Source organism: Aplidium turbinatum, chromosome 7 (genome assembly GCF_918807975.1).
Source record: "Aplidium turbinatum chromosome 7, kaAplTurb1.1, whole genome shotgun sequence".
Classification (NCBI taxonomy): Eukaryota; Metazoa; Chordata; class Ascidiacea; order Aplousobranchia; family Polyclinidae; genus Aplidium; species Aplidium turbinatum.
The window spans coordinates 19,693,394-19,710,892 of record NC_137478.1 but is presented as its reverse complement, the minus strand read 5'-3'; the positions used below and the strand labels follow the sequence as shown (position 1 = coordinate 19,710,892).

Below are 17,499 nucleotides of genomic sequence, written 5' to 3'. Positions count from 1 at the left end.
GCATTTATTGCATCATTTTTGCAAAAGCATCCTCTAACGTTTTTATAAGTCTTTTCTCTAGTAGGCTAATACAAGTTTAGTGGCACACTTGGCTTTTCAGCGGGTACGACATACCATTGTGCTGTGCTATGACACATACTGTGATTCGGGAAACACTGGCATGACTTCAAGGGTTTATCCAGATATGCAACAATAAAACTAAAGGAATAGATTAGACTGATAGTTTAACATACAATATGTAATTTGTCGTCTAACAAATGGCGTTTTGCTATTTCAGTCATTCTGTCTACTTTCTGTACTTCTTTGTGTGCTAGGTTTAGGCGTTCATTTATAGTTCTTTTTTTTTGTCCCAGTATTTGACTGTATTAAAAATTGTTATGGTTGTAACGTGAAAATAATCCTTGAGGAAAGTGAGACGCTGTTTTTCACGAGCTCGTTTTTCTTTGCACTTTCCACAAAAACCAGTGTGTTCTATTTTTCTTTCCTCATGATACATCATTTACGTACTAGGTAAGAAATAAAAAGTTCCAAAATCAGAGGAGGAATGTTGCAAGAATCGGCTGAGAATCACTCGGTTTAAAAATCCTACATTTTTACATGTTGTAGCTAACACTAGTTGTTCGTTATTTGTTTGTCAAACCTATCAGAATATGCTGAAAGAGTTTCTTGTTTCTGTTGTGAAGATATTTTTAATTTCACTATCATCATCCATTTGGGCCTACCCGGACACCACCAACGCAGTTTCTCCAAACATCCCTGTCCCTCATCAAATTTGAAAGTTCGTATTTCTGTACTCCAATGTCTTGTTCTAATTGATGAAGAAAGGTTTTTGCCTGTCGATCCATTTTTCTAATGCCATAGCTTGTTTCCCAATTAAGAACATCACTAATTTTTTGTTGGTTTATAAAGCAGTAACTTGCCAGCTGTAGTCTTCGTCTTCTGATTGTCTCAGTGAGAGGTGGAAGGTTATCATAAAGGTTTTTATTTGTGACGTGTTGTTTGCAGCTAATGTTGAGTGCCTTTCTTAGAAGTCTGGTTTAGCAACTGCTGAGGCGATTCTCCACGCCCTTCATGAGAGTCCAACATTCAGCACCGAAGGTCAAGACGCTTTCAACTGTTGCTCGAAAAAGTTGTGTTTTTAGTTTTTTTTTGTAATGTCTGATTTCCATATTTATTATAAATTAATTTTTTTAGCTGCTGCCCAAGCCTTTGCTTTTCGAGAATTTATATCATTCCATGTGGAATCAATCCAAAAACCTAAGTATTTAAACTCATGACTTTTTTAATGTGCGTTCCTTTTAAATTATGGATCATGCCGTCTTAATTGTACTTGTAGAATATGAATTTTGTTTTAGTATCGTTTGTTGGCCGTTCAGTGTCCAATGCAGTAGATTCAACTTAGTGTGAAAGCTTTTCGGCATCAGTAATGGTGTCAGATAGCAAAGCAATATCATCTGCAAAGTCGGTGTCAGTGATAAATGTTGCAGTTGCAGGATATCTTGGCAATTTTTTTTTGTTTCAATGTGAAACCCAAATGTAGATTTGCCTCAATAGCTTTTCTAAAGGCATAATCAAGCACAATAATAAACAAATATGATGCAAGAGTGTTCCTTTCTTGTATCAGTGTACACTGTAGATTTAAAAAAAGTCTGTTTAGCCATCTTTTGCTTTTGTGTTTTAGTACAACGCTTTAATTGCACCAACTGTCTTATGGGATACCATATGCTTTTAGAATGTTGAAAATTTTTTCTCTCTTAACTGATTCAAATGCTTTTTTAAAATCTACAAATGTCAATTATGTAAGGACAGCACCTAGTTTCCTGACTTTGATTTCTTCAATGATTCTTCTTATTGTTAGAATTTGGCTTGCAGTAGATCTGCCTTCTCGAAAAGCCACCCTGATTATTTCTTAAGATAGGTTTGATGTGAGGTTTTATTCGATGATGATGATTAAGAACCACCTTATTGAAGACTCTAGCAGTAGTGTGTGTGAGACTAATACCACGATAGTTTTTGGGATGTTTGAGATCACCTTGTTTTGGTATTAGTATTGCTGCTTCGGTCCAATTTGAAGGTGGTGAATCATCTTCAAGTAGTTTGCTGCACACAATCAGTAGCTAATGGTTGAAGGCTTCGCTTTTTCATTTTTCTGCTGGTATCTCGTCGAGGCCTGATGCTTTATTATTTTCAAGAGGTTGAATAGCATATTGCAGTTCACCGCTCGAGGGTGAATGGGTTTTCATGAATGGGAAGTCCGTATGTATTGACTGTGGAATGTGGATATTGGTTCGCCATCTTGATAATTTCACTATATAGCATCAAAAGATATGGAGACATTAAATGCAGTTGTGTGACACTCCATAGACCAAAGAGCTTCCAGAGAACAGATATCATCATTATGTTCCCTCCTCGTATTAATTGAATGCTTTTTGGTGATATCTCATTAAACTACATCATTAATCCTTTCCAAGTCTCTTTTCTGGTAAGAGATAGAAAGAAATCGTGACATCGACCATGAGCTGTTCACATGGTACTTTTATACTGTAATTTAATTTTGTTTGTTGAAATCATTCTTGGTCTGCCTTTGTTTTGTTTTTTACCATTTGTCTTCACTTTCATTAATGATCTTTGTAACGAGTTTGGCCTTATTGAATGTCTAAATATTTTAATTTTCTTGATTTGACTATTTGTAAGAGAATTTTGCTTGAATTGAATTTGGATATTACTTTATCATTAGTGATCATTTGTTTCCATCACATGTTTATCATTTACCATTTTTAAGAGATACAGTATATCGCGACTAAAACATTTCCATCAAAACCTTTTATATAATTATCAGTTAGTTTGGTGGGATGGTGCAGCGGATAAGGCGCTCGCTTTCCAATCATGCAATCTTGGTTCGACTCCCAGCTTAAGCTGATTGTTGAAAAACACCGCTCACCTCTACGCAGGGTGTAATAAATTACGGAATGGCCCGTTTCGGTGAGTCCGATTCGGTGAGTCCGATCCCTTAATGGTTTTTTTTTTCAATTTTTTTTTTAAGTTATTGGGTACCGTAGCCTAATTATCATTGCCGTTTTAGGGTTAGAGGTCAGACTCTTTAAAAAACTGTTTAAAAAAAGCCCATTTTGGTGCTGCTTCAGACTTAGCGAAATCGCAGAGATTATTCAGGTATAGGCAGTTCTCATCTATATATATGTTCGAACTATATTGCTGTCAGATGAATTCCACACGATTATTACTCGAATTATAGTTTTTAGTTATTAGAAGGTGTTCGTACAATATTGTAGGTTTATAACAAAATGAATTTAAACATTATATAATAGTATATATAGAATAACGAAATAGCAAGAGGTTGCGAATTATCAGAATTTAACAGTCATCCAAATTGTATACGTTCTAATTTTTATTCTCTCTTGTGTCTGTTCGTTTCTCTCCTCAAAGGGCGAGTGGGAACAGTTTTTATTTTCTGTTCTTTTTTCTTTTTAGAGCAGCTTAGATGGGAAAATACAAAATCTTTAGGAAATGACGTATAGGTTAAAATAGTTCACTTGTTAGGAAGGAAAACGTGTTTGGCATGATATTGGATTGCTACACGATAAGACATAGGTTATAATATTGTACGAGGTTTTAGAATTTGTGCAAGTAAAAAACAAAGTAGAGCTTTGGCAGAGAGTATGTCTTGTGGTTGTCATAGGCATACCAAGACGAGTAACGAAATCAGATTTAACATATTTAAACATATTTACGTTTATTTTCAATCTTTACAGAAAACAAAAATACAAGTAAAGTAAAAAAAAGTATTAAAATAAAAAGAATTCTTTTCAGTCATCTACCCGCCATTGTAGCGCAGTTGTCTACTCCATTTTTGTCCATCATAACGTTATCACAATTACAAGCAAACGAATCTTTTGTGTTTTCCATCGCTGGTCATCAATCAAAGAAATATACAAAAGCTGGTATGTAGCTTGGATGCGTTATTTAATATTTTTTTATTTCGAGTAACCAAAGCTAACTTTATTTTAATAAACCTTGTATGAGAAGTTGCTTTCACACAGAGGTGGGCATCCGTTACTTTAAAAGTAATGCTCTAACCGCTACCGCTACTCGGACTAAAGTAGTGCGGCTACCGCTACTATTCCCACTACTTTTCTCTTGAACTGACACAGCGCTTTGTGACATCAAAATGGCCTTGGAAACGAATGACATCATTCTTTTACACTGCCATTTCAGCGTCGTTATAGAAAACACGTTGTAGGGGAAATTTATTTTTGCGCATCTTTCAAACACACGAGCATTTCAAAATGTCAGTCGCGGAGACTGCCCGCTTTCCCTGACAGCAAAATCTGCCATTTTTACATTGATTCAACATCTGCAGACGTTGAATCAATGTAAAAATGGTGGATTTTGCTGTCTGGGTTGGCTTAGGCACGTCTTTTCCAACGGAGAAAACCCTTTCAACCGTAGCACTGGAAGGAATGGCATATAGGGGTGTTGTATTTAGCCGCTACTCCAACAAAAATGTATCACCGCTGCAATTACCAAAAAATAGCTTTGCTACAAAAGTAGCGCGCTACTGCCCACCTCTGTATTCACATTACAAATGAATAATGTCATTAAGTAAAGTATAAAGTGAAAAAATATTTGAAAGGCAGAAAATGTGTTGAAGTTGATTTTTGAAACCAACAAGAACTTCTCAATTGCAAAAACCGCTTTTTCCCTTGAGCGACTGCTTGTTACGATATCGCAGGTGGCACGCGCGATTGCAGCGAAATACATGTCTTGAAAAATACAATTCATTGAACAAGAATTTTTAATTCAAATGAAACAATACCAGCATTCATTTATGCTAAACAAAAACATTGAAACCAACAAAATCAAACTACATTCAAATATACACATTACACACATTAGGTTTAAGTTTTTCTATTCGATGATGTATTTGTTAGTGAATAAGGCTTTTAACGCTTTTTCGCGATAACCCTCTTTTTTTCTTAGGGTGTTGCACGGCGGCAATTCTTGCTTTACTGTTGAACTCTGCCAAATATTTTACCCAATATTTTGATTTCAGACCAGGGCATTCGAACTGGTGGCGTTGCAAAGTTTGCTTAATTAATTATTCAACTTAAATTCTGTTCCAATATATAGGTGTGATGTAAATATAGACTACAACTGAAAATACACTGTCATCCAGACTCATCCTTAAAGTGAGTTTCTGGTTTTTCAAAGATCATTTCTTCCCCTCTAATGGCATATTTCACGATAATATATGAGATTTTTGTGTGTGTTATTTGATACTAAAGGGCTGTGATAGCCTACACTGTAAAGGGAGTTTAACTGAAATTGAAAAACACGGCCTTAACATAGATATGTGAAAATTATTTACTGCTATAAGAAATTGACTAAAATAGCTTTAAGGCTGTTTAATTACAAAAAAGAAACGAAACAATTAACTCGCATAAACATGTAGCAAATTTTCACTGCCTCTAAATACACATGGATTTGAATAACTTCATTTTTGCATACTTTTGACCAGTAGTCTTTTAACGCAAGTCAATTCTTTCAGTAGATTAATTCTGCAAAGTATGTTAGTGAATTCTTGTTATATTAAGCAAAGTTAGGCAAACACTGAATGACCCTACAGCTTGTTTAAACTGACTATGTCGCAATTGAGAAAAGAAAGCACTGCAATAGTTAAAAGTGACTATCCGTCTTTTCTATTGTTATTGGTTTTAAATGGCTAATAGTAGCTTCAAGAAATTTAAGAAAGATTGCTTGTGGGGAATTGTTAGGCTAACATCAAAACACCAACAGAGTTCAGACGTTTGGTAACACTAATAACATCCAGATGGTTAAATTGGTTGATTAATACATAATTTATCAACTGATTGAAGTTTTTTGTTATGTCCTGCCTTTAATTCAACAGCCTGTAAAATATTTTTTTTAGTTTTGCACTTTAAAGATAACGCCGGTTAAACCCTAATTCCCTAATATCAGTAGCCTAAGTAGCTGTCTGTATGATGCCAAATTTGGTCTGATGATGTGTTTTGCTGTCAACTTTTTGCTCAATCTTTTTGGATTTGTGGTAACCGATGATGTACTAATTTTGATAGCATGCCCGAGTAATTTCAGTGGCAACAGAAACGTTAGCAGTGTCTCCTGTATCGCATCTTCATGTGTCTGTGGATCATCGGCCACGTTGTTTTGCTCTCACGGAATACAAGTCTTTGCTAGCTGCTTGCCCACAGGAAAATATTCGCAGAGGTGTTTAGGTAAGAAGCGATAAATAAAGTTGGGCCAGAGTAAAATCTATTTGGATTCTACTATAAATCAAAAAAATGTTTTCTTTGCTATATGTTTTGTGGCAAGGTTGCTATTAACATAAACTGTAAAATTTAAAACTATCGACTTGTCATTTTTAGTCAAAGTTTTTAACAATTTAAAGAAGAATAAATCTTACGTGGTTATTTTAACGAGGGCTTGGAGCATTTGAATTAAATTGTTGCCAGAGAGAATGCAATGAATCACTGCATCATCACATGTTCAGCGTGCTCGCTTCGATCGATCAATTTAAAACTATAACCTGATGGACATCTAAGCTTGCACTAAAATCGTTAATATTCTGCGTTGAATAAGTTAGTATACACTTGCAGCTTACATTTTTTCTGTTCTTTTACACTTCATATTATGATCTTGTGTAACAGTGGTGTAACACCTACTCCCTATGATTAGCCTACTGTTGCTTTAAGTTGGCAAGTGCTATTAGGTTTCAGAAATACTGTTTTTGTTTGCATTTAGCCTACACAGTACACAGTGTACCATATCTCCTTTATGAATGCTCCTTTTCTTGTCTATTTAGTAATTTATTCCTTACGAGGAAGCCGTAAACCTTTAAGTAATGCCTTTACATAGTTTTGTGTTTGAATTGTTAAACTATGGTCTTACGGCACTGAGAAACAATAACAAAAAATACAAAATCTCATTAATGTAATCTGATCATGCCAACCTTGCTCATTTTTCTTTTGGAAGACAAGTGTATTTTCATTTCCGATTCAGCAAGTAACTTCCATAGTGATAAATGTGTCGTTTCAAAACCTTCACTTAAACAGCACAGATGTTGGTGCAATGGAAAATGGAGACATTGTTTTTGTTGTAGATTACAGATGCCTCTCAGTTTTGCAATTCAATTCAAATAACTTCGCAACAAACCAGGGTAAAGTTTTAAACTAGCTTACGTGTTACAACAAGGTCATGTCAATAGGTCATCCTCTTCAGGAAACTTACTCCACCTTGTGTTCCAGATATTCAAAACCATACATTCCCGAGTTTACCTCAGAAAGCACGACGTTGTTGGTTATAACTTAAAAGTAGACCAGTGGTTCTCAACCTTTTTGTTTTGGCGGACCCCTTTTGGTACCTTCGAAGCGGTCGCGGACCCCCAAAAAAATTTTATCTGAAATTTTGGTATATCGCTTTTCCTATAATTATAATGGAATCAAATGTTTTGTGAGTTTCGAAACGACTTAAAAGAATTTGGTGAACTCGCGACACACTTATGACTATTGATGACATTAGAGAAATTATGTTATGAGCTTTATGTTAGCACATCAAAAATCAGTAGGCTATAGTTGATTTGATGTTTTTCTATAAATTTTATCAAAAACCAATAGAATTTTGCGACCGTTACAAACAATTTCTTCCTTTTTCGTTTCTAATCAATATTAATTCGTTATAATCTTTGTCATCGCAAAACTGTGAGTGGTGATAGACTGCTGACCAACGTTTGTATTTCTAAGTTAAGCATTGACCAATAGACTACTGTCTCAAAAAAATTAAGTTGAACATAGCCTTATTAAAAAATTAATTCATTTATATGATATTTTTTTAGTTAGAAACCAAACCTTTGAACTTTCAAAGGACATCGCACCGGTTCGTTGGGAAGTACAGTTTGAAAATCACGGTAGCCTAATACACAAATAAAGCACAGCCAACCAATTTTTACATTTCGTAACTTATCAATCATGTTGCAAACTCGCAAGCTTTCACGGACCCCCTGAAATCGCTTCGCGGACCCCAAGGGGTCCGCGGACCCCCAGTTGAGAACCACTGAAGTAGACCCTTCAATCTAGAACAGTTAAATCTCCAACTGATGTTAAACGGAGTGTGTGTGCATAAGCATTTTAAAGTAAATGATCCTCAACATCCACAAAGAGTTTAAGCCTACTTGTTTGTTGTTCGTTTATTTTTTGATAACCCATAAGAAATACAACCACGGTACTAAGTTTCTCCGATTTCATTCATCATCATCCGAGCTGAAAGTTAGTTCAACTACGTTCACAAATCGCAATCATCTCTTCTTTTTTTTTGAGTCAGCCCACCGCTGTACATTATCACCCCACGTTCTCTACCTTCAACAACCAATTGCAGATGTAGCTGGATTGCAGATGTAACAAGTAAAAAAAACTTTTACTTTGTTTTATGTATTTTTAGTTGAATGTCCTGTAAATTCTGTTGGAATACATCTGCAAGCAACTATTAGTGAAGGTACTGTAGGTCTTGACCGAGTTGTCATTTATGAGTGCTCGCGTAGTTACCTTGGCAATGGTGCGACATACAAATGCAAAGAAGATGGGACCATGTCACTGGCAAGTGCTAGGGATACCTGTGTTTTTACAAGTAAATATGATCCACTTAAAATTTTATTGTTTGTCATATAACTTACCAAAATGTAGGCTTTTTTGTGTATATATTTACTGATATTTGCCACAATTTCTCCCCTTTGGTCTATTTTTTTCAATGTAAACTAGCTAATCTCTTTTTGATGTGTTTTTCTTCACTAATAATTATAAGTTCAATTGAGCTCCGTTATTATTACTATACTGTGGAAGGTAGCTGTGTCCTAGATCTGGATGGTCTACCCCGATTGCTCAGCTACATCAGTACCTGACTTTGAAGGAAGAAATGGAAAAAAAGGCGCAAGCCCGTTTAACTCTCTGGTTATGCCATGGAGCAACGCATTCTCATTTACGCAATTAATTCACAAACAACAACATACGGAAATTTCACTCTGTCAATCTCGATGACCACTAAGCTGGCCTGCGTCAGCATTTCAAAGCCTCTGAAAGTAGGTAAAACTGCCAAGATTTAACTTCAAAGGCACTTTTTCAATCCGGGAATAATGACCATTTCTACAATGGAACAGATTTCAAGCAACAAGAGAGATAGTTTGTCATCAAACTCATAGTTGCCTGTCATGTTAAATAGAAGTTAGTAAGCTACAAGACTGATCCTTCAAGAATGAATCCGGTGTTAAGGCTAATAGTTTCGCTGTAAACGAGCTGTGTGATCATGCGGACCATGTACATATCCGGGAAGGCGCGTAACACCTTACAGGCGAGACCTTGGTGCCATGAGGTGTATCAGGAGACTGTAAATTTAAGAAATACAGAATCGATTTCTATTCCCATTATTTGCAGCTTTTTGTTTTGCTGACTCCCTTAATGATCCCACTTTGCAAGCCGTTGGAAATGTGACAAGGTCAAAAGTTGGTGAAGAACTCGCTTTTAACTGCACATATGGATATACAGGAACTGGAGCTACGTACAAGTGCGAAAAAAGTGGAAGATTTCTTCGGAAAACTCTTCCGGCGTACTGTCAAGCTGGTGAGTGTAATCAAAAAGCTGAACTGTTTTGATTGAAGAAACTTTTCGGTGGACATGGGATCAGGCCTCTAAGCTCTCGGCGGCCATGGCTGCCGAGAAGTCGTTACTGCCGCGCCGGTAGGCCATGCTTGGCCGCCGACTTCCACAACCAACGTTTCTCCACTCCGTTGGTATTTTAAACTTTTTCACCACTTGCGTTTTTACGTTAAACTTATTTCTCTTCACTCTCATTTACAACCTTTCCTCATGAACAAGACAAAGTCGTTTAATCGACTTCGTGAAAGTTTTGCGAAAAGGTTGAGCATCGAACTATATAAACTCGAAGACTAGCTCTACACCTACTTGAGAAGCATTGCATTTAAATACAACTGCAAATATATTTCAGGGCTCTTGTTCTGAATTAACGCAAAAAGAAGATATTAATTGACTGTCTAACGCATTTCTAAAAACAATATTTTTTTTATTTTGGCTTCCCAGCGTGAAAATTTGGCCGCCAGGAAGGAATTTTGGCAGGCAATGCTAGGTCGCCGAAAAAATAAAGGAGCTTAGAGGCCAGTGAGATAAATAGTTAATTAGAATTGGTTGGACTCGATCACATTGTAATCATAATCAATTTTATTTATAGAAGCACAACTTTAATCGTATTTGAATATCATTGAATTTAGGTGCATGTCCGTCAAAAGTTGATGTTCCAACTTTTGTTTTTCTTTATTTTTCTATTTTGTGCCGTACAATAAACGGACAAGTATGGATGCACTAGTGTTTGAATTGAAAAATTCGAATTTCCACAGTGAAACAAAAGTGCAAGTTGTAAATAGTGTATGATTACTAGTTTTTTTGCATTACAGAACAAAAGTGTGATAACAATAAAGGTTGTTAAACTGGGACAAATTTTGCCTGATTAGTCGAAAGTCTTCCTGAGAAAAGATTTTGCTATTAAGTTCAGTCATATATTATATATTTGCTTTTTTTATTAAATCTTGTCGCTTTTATTAGTAAAGAAGAGTCTTTAATTTTCAATCATAGTTCATACTGTCACAAGCTCAGTTTTTTCACAACAAGTCAATCATTAGGCCCTATAAATACTTGTTACCAATTTTGCGTTTCAGTGACGTGTAGTGTTAGTTTATACGGGAATACAAACACTAAACCGCAAACGTCTGCAAAACGAGTACTTTTTGGACAAAATGTTCATTATGAATGTACCACTGGTTACACAGGACAAGGTGCGACATACACTTGTAGCATTAACACGGCCATGGTTCTTTCATCTGCACCACCTAGCTGTGTTCAAGGTAAAGCCAGAGGTTTCTTTTATTTCTTTTCAGAAGTTATTACTGACAGCTGTACAGTAATTGAACAAGTGCTCTGATGCCTAAAACCAGTGCCTGAAGCCGACTTGTCGATTTCATTGTTCATTTTTGTTTGCAGTTTCAGTTTGTGCAGGTTGTAATGGAGATGTTGGTTTAGCTGGTTTGGTCTTAACTTTGAATTGTATTATATTGTGGTTATTTATTTTGCAGATTCTAATTTTAAGTTTAATAAAGCCAAATCATGGTTACAACACTGACTTAGTGAGATCATTTTTTGTTATTTTTTTCTGAAACTAATCATTTTTCAAGGTACTATCGAGAAACTGTGTTCTGATCTATATTTACAGAAATAGGCTACCACGAAATAAGTACCTGGGCTATATTTCATTTTGTGACTTTTTGAGTCTTTGGTGGTCATATCTGCCGAAAGTTACAGCAGGATGGCTCTTTAATTAAAAAAGGTTGCCGACCTCTGGTATACTTTCATAACCAACAACAAGTAAAACTTTTGACTATTCTTGTAATGTTGTGAAACACAATGCACTGGTGAAGTTGACTGTTTAACAAACTTGTATAAAGTTTGTGTTTCTTTGATGAATCGGCTAATAGACATCATCTGCGGTTGAATTCGCTATGTGATACTGATGCGGCCGAGGCCCCTTGATAACCAAAACACCTGAGTCTATTGCTATCCATTCTCGCCACACTTGGCAGGGAAACGAAAGTCTTAAAATCAGTTAAAGTTTCGACAATTTATTTTTAGTCACCTGCCGAGTTGCTGCTATTCCTGATAAAACTATTCAAGCTTACTTGAGTGCTACGGTAATCAATTATAATCACCGCTTTCGGTTCTTGTGCAAGGTTGGATACCGGGGGGTGGGCGCAACTTATTACTGCAGCAATATTGGTCAATTGGAACTGGTGACCCCTCCTGCTGATTGCAAGAAGAGTAAGTTGTGTTGGTAGTACATTATTTACCTTGGCTTCACACTGAGTAAATGTTTTTTTGTTACTTTGTAACAGCTCATCTTTTATTGGCTACCGGTTCCTTTATTACGTGCCATATTTTGGATGTAATACCACTAGGCTACCCGGAATTTCCAATTGCTTTAAGGAAGAACACAATCGCCAAAGTTTTTTGCAATAGTGGTGATTTTGTGTTTTAAGTCTTTTTTTTGTAAAAAAATACATGCCTTCAAACCAAAAACTTTTTTAATGCAAAAAATAAAAGTGTTGTAAACAGTTTTTGAAAATTTCAAACTCGATCAAAGTTTTGTATTTTTATAATTCTTAGTCGCTGAATTTAGTGATAGGGTAACGCTAACATAAACTTCAATTTCCATCACAAGCTATTGCGTATTGAGGCGAGAAGCTGATTACTTCCACGTCCTATAAATACATTAGTAACGACAAGTCCACGTTAATAAAACACAGTTTTTTTCGAAAAGAGTGTAGTCAATTTGTCTACTGAAGCTGCTTCGTGGTACGATTAAAAATGTATTTTGTGAGATAATATGTGAAAACACTGCTTATGGGAAGGGGAGAAGTTGATATGACTCACTTTGGAAACGACAATATTGGAAACAGGGAGTGGTTGTATGGAGCAGATGTTACTGTATATCAAACCTAGCTACTCTAGTCTTAGGTTAGTTTTCTGAATCCTTCCCAGGGTATCTGGCAGTAACTGTTTTTTAACATCAATACAATGACATCTCAACCAAAGTAACGAGTAGCTACTGTTTACAGTCACCTGCAGCACCTTATTTATCAATGACCCAACCATTCGCCCCACCAATGCGGAATTACTTGTCGACTTCAATGTACGCGTTAATTTTCAATGCAAAAGTCTATACCAAGGAGTAGGTGCCACGTATGTGTGCAACTCAGGGGGAAGATTGGCACTGGTGACTTCTCCAGCTATCTGTATTGAAAGTGGGTTTCTAATATGTTCTAAGCCATATAACTTTGTTTTGTGTCAACTACTTCTCTGAGTAGCTGTTTGATGTATATTTCTTAATACTTCATTTCACATAACAATCGTCCTATTTACTTACGATAACGCCACAGATAGTTAACTGCCAGAGACGATGGGAAGTGATGCAGCGAGATCTTGTAGAATTTAAACGAACTGTATTACAATAAAAGACCAAAAACAAATTGCGCATCACTACGAGTCACTCAATGACTTGTGTATTTTGACACCGAAAAGACATAGGTGCTGCATCCGGTCGACTATTAACCTGCAATTATACGATGACTTAATCGATTTGAAGGGGGTTGTGTCACCGTAGCGAACATCATAACAAACATTTTCGAGCAGAAGTGTTCAACACTGTAAACGGGGCAAATGATGGTGCTGTTGAAAACAATGCGGGAGCAGGTGGTGGACAAAATATTGGATTGTTTAATGGAATAGGTGGACAAAACGATGTATCTGGTGGAAGTAGTAAGTGCTTATTGTTGCAAGAGTAAATTATTGCTGGGAAGATTTTCTCAATATGCAAAATCAATAATTATGAAAACCGGATACCGAATGTATGGTCAATGGTCTTCAAATGGTCTTTTTTTATAAAAGGTAATGAGTTAGTATCCGATAATGAGGCATGAAAGTTCATCAACGTGGCACTCGGTTAACAACTACCGTTCATTACAAGATGAAAACTTAAGATCAGAATCACTTTTGCATATGCAGTAGATGTAAGATGTATTCATTCTCTATCTGGAAAATGACATTAATCTTTGTTTATGCTAATTTTATTTGTTTTATATTTATACAGGTGATCAAATGTCTATTGGCGTCATAATGTTGCTTGTTATTTTATCTGTGGTGAGTCTGATAGTTTTCGTAGGTTTGTGTTTCAAAATTCCAACTATATGTCGAAAAATGTAAGTGGTAGGCTGAAGATTTTCAGTAAAGAAGTTCTATGCATTTGTTTTTACAACGATTCAACAAACTGCACAACGCAGTTTCAGCAATTTATGGGATATTTTATGTTTTTTTTTTATGAAAAGTATTACCTTTTTAACTGCTGAAGTAATTCATATACAGGTACACTGCAAAGCAAAATGGTTTGGATTTGAAGCAGTGATTATACAGATTACAATGATCTTTTTTGTTTTTTTGCTGTCTGTATCGCACAGTAGGTTGTCTCATAATACTTTTTGTGTAACCTGATTGCTGATTGTGCGAAATGTAAGCGTTAAACTTAAAACAGCAATAAACTCACATAAAATACATTTTTGTTCTTTGATCATTTTTTGTTTGTCGAATGATCGACGGTTTCTGTCTTTCACCACACCCAGGTAGGTATCGAACAGTAGGGTGGCCCCTTTTGAGGCAATTTTTTATTTCAACTTGCATGGGTGATAAATTTTTGCCTTAGCCTAAACTATTAATAAATCCAAAAAAATTTTGAAATCTGACCCTGTTTAGACCCTGCCCTAACAACATTTTTAAATCAAGCCCCCTAAATCACGTTTTTAATGATAAAATTAGTATTATTTGAGCTAGATCAGTTGTTCTCAACTTTTTTTCTTTCGTGGCCCATTTTGGTTGCACAAAAATTCTTATGGCCTATTAATTTTTTATGCAAGAAAAAAACTGCAAAGTAGATTTAAAAACAGCAGAAAATGTTCCAAAACATTATACTGTACATCAATGAGATGCGTGCTCCTGAACGTTATTGACCAACTTGTAGTTATAGTGGTTCTCAACATTAATGCCGTATTCCTTCTTTGAAAGACACAACTATTGTCAATTTCTTCTCACAATAATTCACAAAAATATATCTGTACAAATTTCACAGTAGGCTTTAACTTGAGTTAGGCTATGACTTGATGGTAATCACAAAGTGGTTTATTACATCATAAAGTGTTGTAAAAACTCGACGTTGATCTAAAACTATGTGCTCAGTATTAAATAAATTAATCATTTCAATAGATTATTTAGATAAATTTACATTTGATTTACATTTCTTCCCAATTCCATTCAACACGATTATTCCTCGACCTTTAAGTTAAAAATTTCTCCTTACGGAGCCAAGTGGCTCCCGACAAGAACCACACTGTTGTAGTTGCTTAAAATCAACGTTCGTATATTATGCAACAGACGGCATTGATTACATCACGCCACCAAAATTATTATTTCAATAATTAGAAAGAAAATTACCATTCTGCAGCAAATTACAGCAGCACCATTCATTGTTGCTACAATCAAAACAATTAAACAAAACACACAAGTGTAAAATTAACTATAGTAACACAAATGAAACTAAAATTTTCACTAACTCTGGCAAATTTTTAAATAGTTCTGTGGCCCACCTCAAAATCTTTCCATGGCCCACCGGTTAAGAACCGCTGAGATAGATATATGTTGTTGGTATTCATTTTTATTGCTTTTCAGAAAGGAAGACACTTGCATGCCTTAATTAAAGATTTGAACAATTTTGTATTAATTCATTTTATAGTATCAATGTAACAGCTTCTTAAGTTGACCGATGAAGTGATATGATTTCTTTCTGAAAGTTAGGCAAAAGACAAAGTGATGAAAACATTACTAATTTATTAACCAAGAAGTAACAGCGCATCGCATTTCACACAATAGAATCTATGTTTGCTTGGAATTTCTAGTGACACGATACTTTTTTGCGATCCATGGTTTATTTCTTCCTTTTATGGGCACAAAGTGTCACCAATTTGTCGTTTTTGCCTGGCTATTCGCCCAGTTGCTTCTGTTGTCAGTTTAACTCCACGTTCTACAGATTGAGTGTGACTTCTGGCAATGTCCTACATCTCAAACAAAAAGGGAATCCTTCCCTTGAATGAACATCCCCTGTTGGCTGCATAGCCGAGTGGTGAGAGCCCGAAACGGCAATCGAAAGGGCACCGGTTCGACACCGCTCAAGAGCATGCGGCTGTGTCTCTGGCAGGACACTTAAAGGCATGTCTGAAGGTGGATACGAAGATTGGCTTTCTTGCCTTCCCGTCCATTTACATGTAATCTAAATCTTCAACCACCGGGTGTAAGCCTGGGTAAGTCAAACAAACAAACCTCACCTAACAAATCATGCATTAACATTAAGCAATTTGTGGAACATCCTCTTCATCGAAATTATCCAAGTCATGCTCAGTCTGTAGAACGTGGAGTTAAACTGACAACAACAGCAACTGGGCGGATAGCCAGGCAAAAACGACAAATTGGTGACGCTTTGTGCACCATAGAAGGAAGAAAAAACAATGGATCGGGAAAAAGTATCGTGTCACCAGAAATTCCAAGCAAACATATTCTATTGTGTGAAATGCGATGTGCTGTTACTGTCTAAAACGTTTTTTGCCTAGACTGGATAAAGTGCAGGCCTTACTTATTAGAAGAAATGGTGTATTGAAAACGACAATAATAAAACGAAACAAACAGTTGCTTACCGAATTCTTACATATTCCCTAGTCACTCCAAATCTCCAGTTCTCCAGATTTATAAAACAATGACCACTCCAGTCCATGCCAAAACGTAAAAAGAAAGATCAACTAGCCAAAATTGTTAATGCATGGCCGGGTCACTCAAGCATGAAAATAGAATGGAGCGGAGATACCACAATAATATTAAATGGGCGGGGAATCGTTTCTAACATACCCACCCCCAAAACCAGAGTTTAACAAATGAGGGTTTTACCAATGTAAAACGATTAAAATGAAGCAAAACACAAACCAATTAATTGCCACAAGGTGGCCACATAAACGACAATTGACATGAATTATGCAAATGTCGACCAGAATCAAAAATATTCGCGGTTAGCAAGGATCACAATTGCAACATAAAAGCTGGCTTGCATTACACACAAACCTAATAGAACATACATAACAGTAGCTCGAAGACACGCCCAAGAAGAGTTAATAAACCCTTTTGACCAACATGCTTAGCGATTGCTAAGAATAAGCACAAAAACATAAGTCTACCGACAACTGGAAGTCAGCATAAACGGATACACGAAAAACAAATGATAGCATACATGGTACCAGTGGCAGAAGTGGGGATATGGCATAAACAAAAGCACACATACAACCTAATACTGCGCAATGCTATGACCAGCGCAAGTGACATTAACGTCAGAGCAAAAGTAGGCTACCAGAAAAAACACGCGACTGTTAAGTCGAGTCGTGATAGTTAAGCAATGAATTGACAAAACACAAAAAAAATAATATCGCACATAGCAAAAGCTTTAGTAGTGAGACAGGTGTGTGAAATAGTCAGACCAAAAACAGAGCTAGACTGCTACAGTGTAAATAACTGCAGGATGCAAATAGAAACAACACTATTGATGGGAGTCAATAACACAGTTATGGCAGAACTGCTGGATGCAAATGCATCGACGACGCCGCGCTAGCTGCGGTAGTGAGGAGCACAAGAATAATAATAGTAAAATAAACACAAACACGCAATACAATTCAAATATGAAACCTAAGCAGCATGAGCAATGTCAGTTGTGCAATCGTGCCAACCAGCCAGCCTAGAAAACAAAATTGTCATT

General features: G+C 36.1%; 1 protein-coding gene across 3 annotated transcripts in view; it reads left to right on the top strand.

The window, feature by feature from the left end:
* The window catches only part of LOC145774804 (uncharacterized), a 32,983-nt gene extending 18,882 nt beyond the window's left edge, over window positions 1-14,101 (top strand). For 2 of the 3 annotated variants that reach the window (XM_082586117.1, XM_082586116.1), the window contains 9 exons: window positions 3,829-3,959; window positions 6,114-6,272; window positions 8,491-8,676; window positions 9,477-9,662; window positions 10,772-10,957; window positions 11,739-11,924; window positions 12,722-12,907; window positions 13,296-13,421; window positions 13,753-14,101. In XM_082586117.1, the coding sequence (XP_082442243.1) occupies window positions 3,829-3,959; window positions 6,114-6,272; window positions 8,491-8,676; window positions 9,477-9,662; window positions 10,772-10,957; window positions 11,739-11,924; window positions 12,722-12,907; window positions 13,296-13,421; window positions 13,753-13,865 (1,459 nt within the window). In that variant the 3' untranslated portion in view covers window positions 13,866-14,101. The remainder of the gene's footprint in view (window positions 1-3,828; window positions 3,960-6,113; window positions 6,273-8,490; window positions 8,677-9,476; window positions 9,663-10,771; window positions 10,958-11,738; window positions 11,925-12,721; window positions 12,908-13,295; window positions 13,422-13,752) is intronic. The other variant, XM_082586118.1, reaches the window with a different exon arrangement.
* Window positions 14,102-17,499: the final 3,398 nt, after the last annotated feature.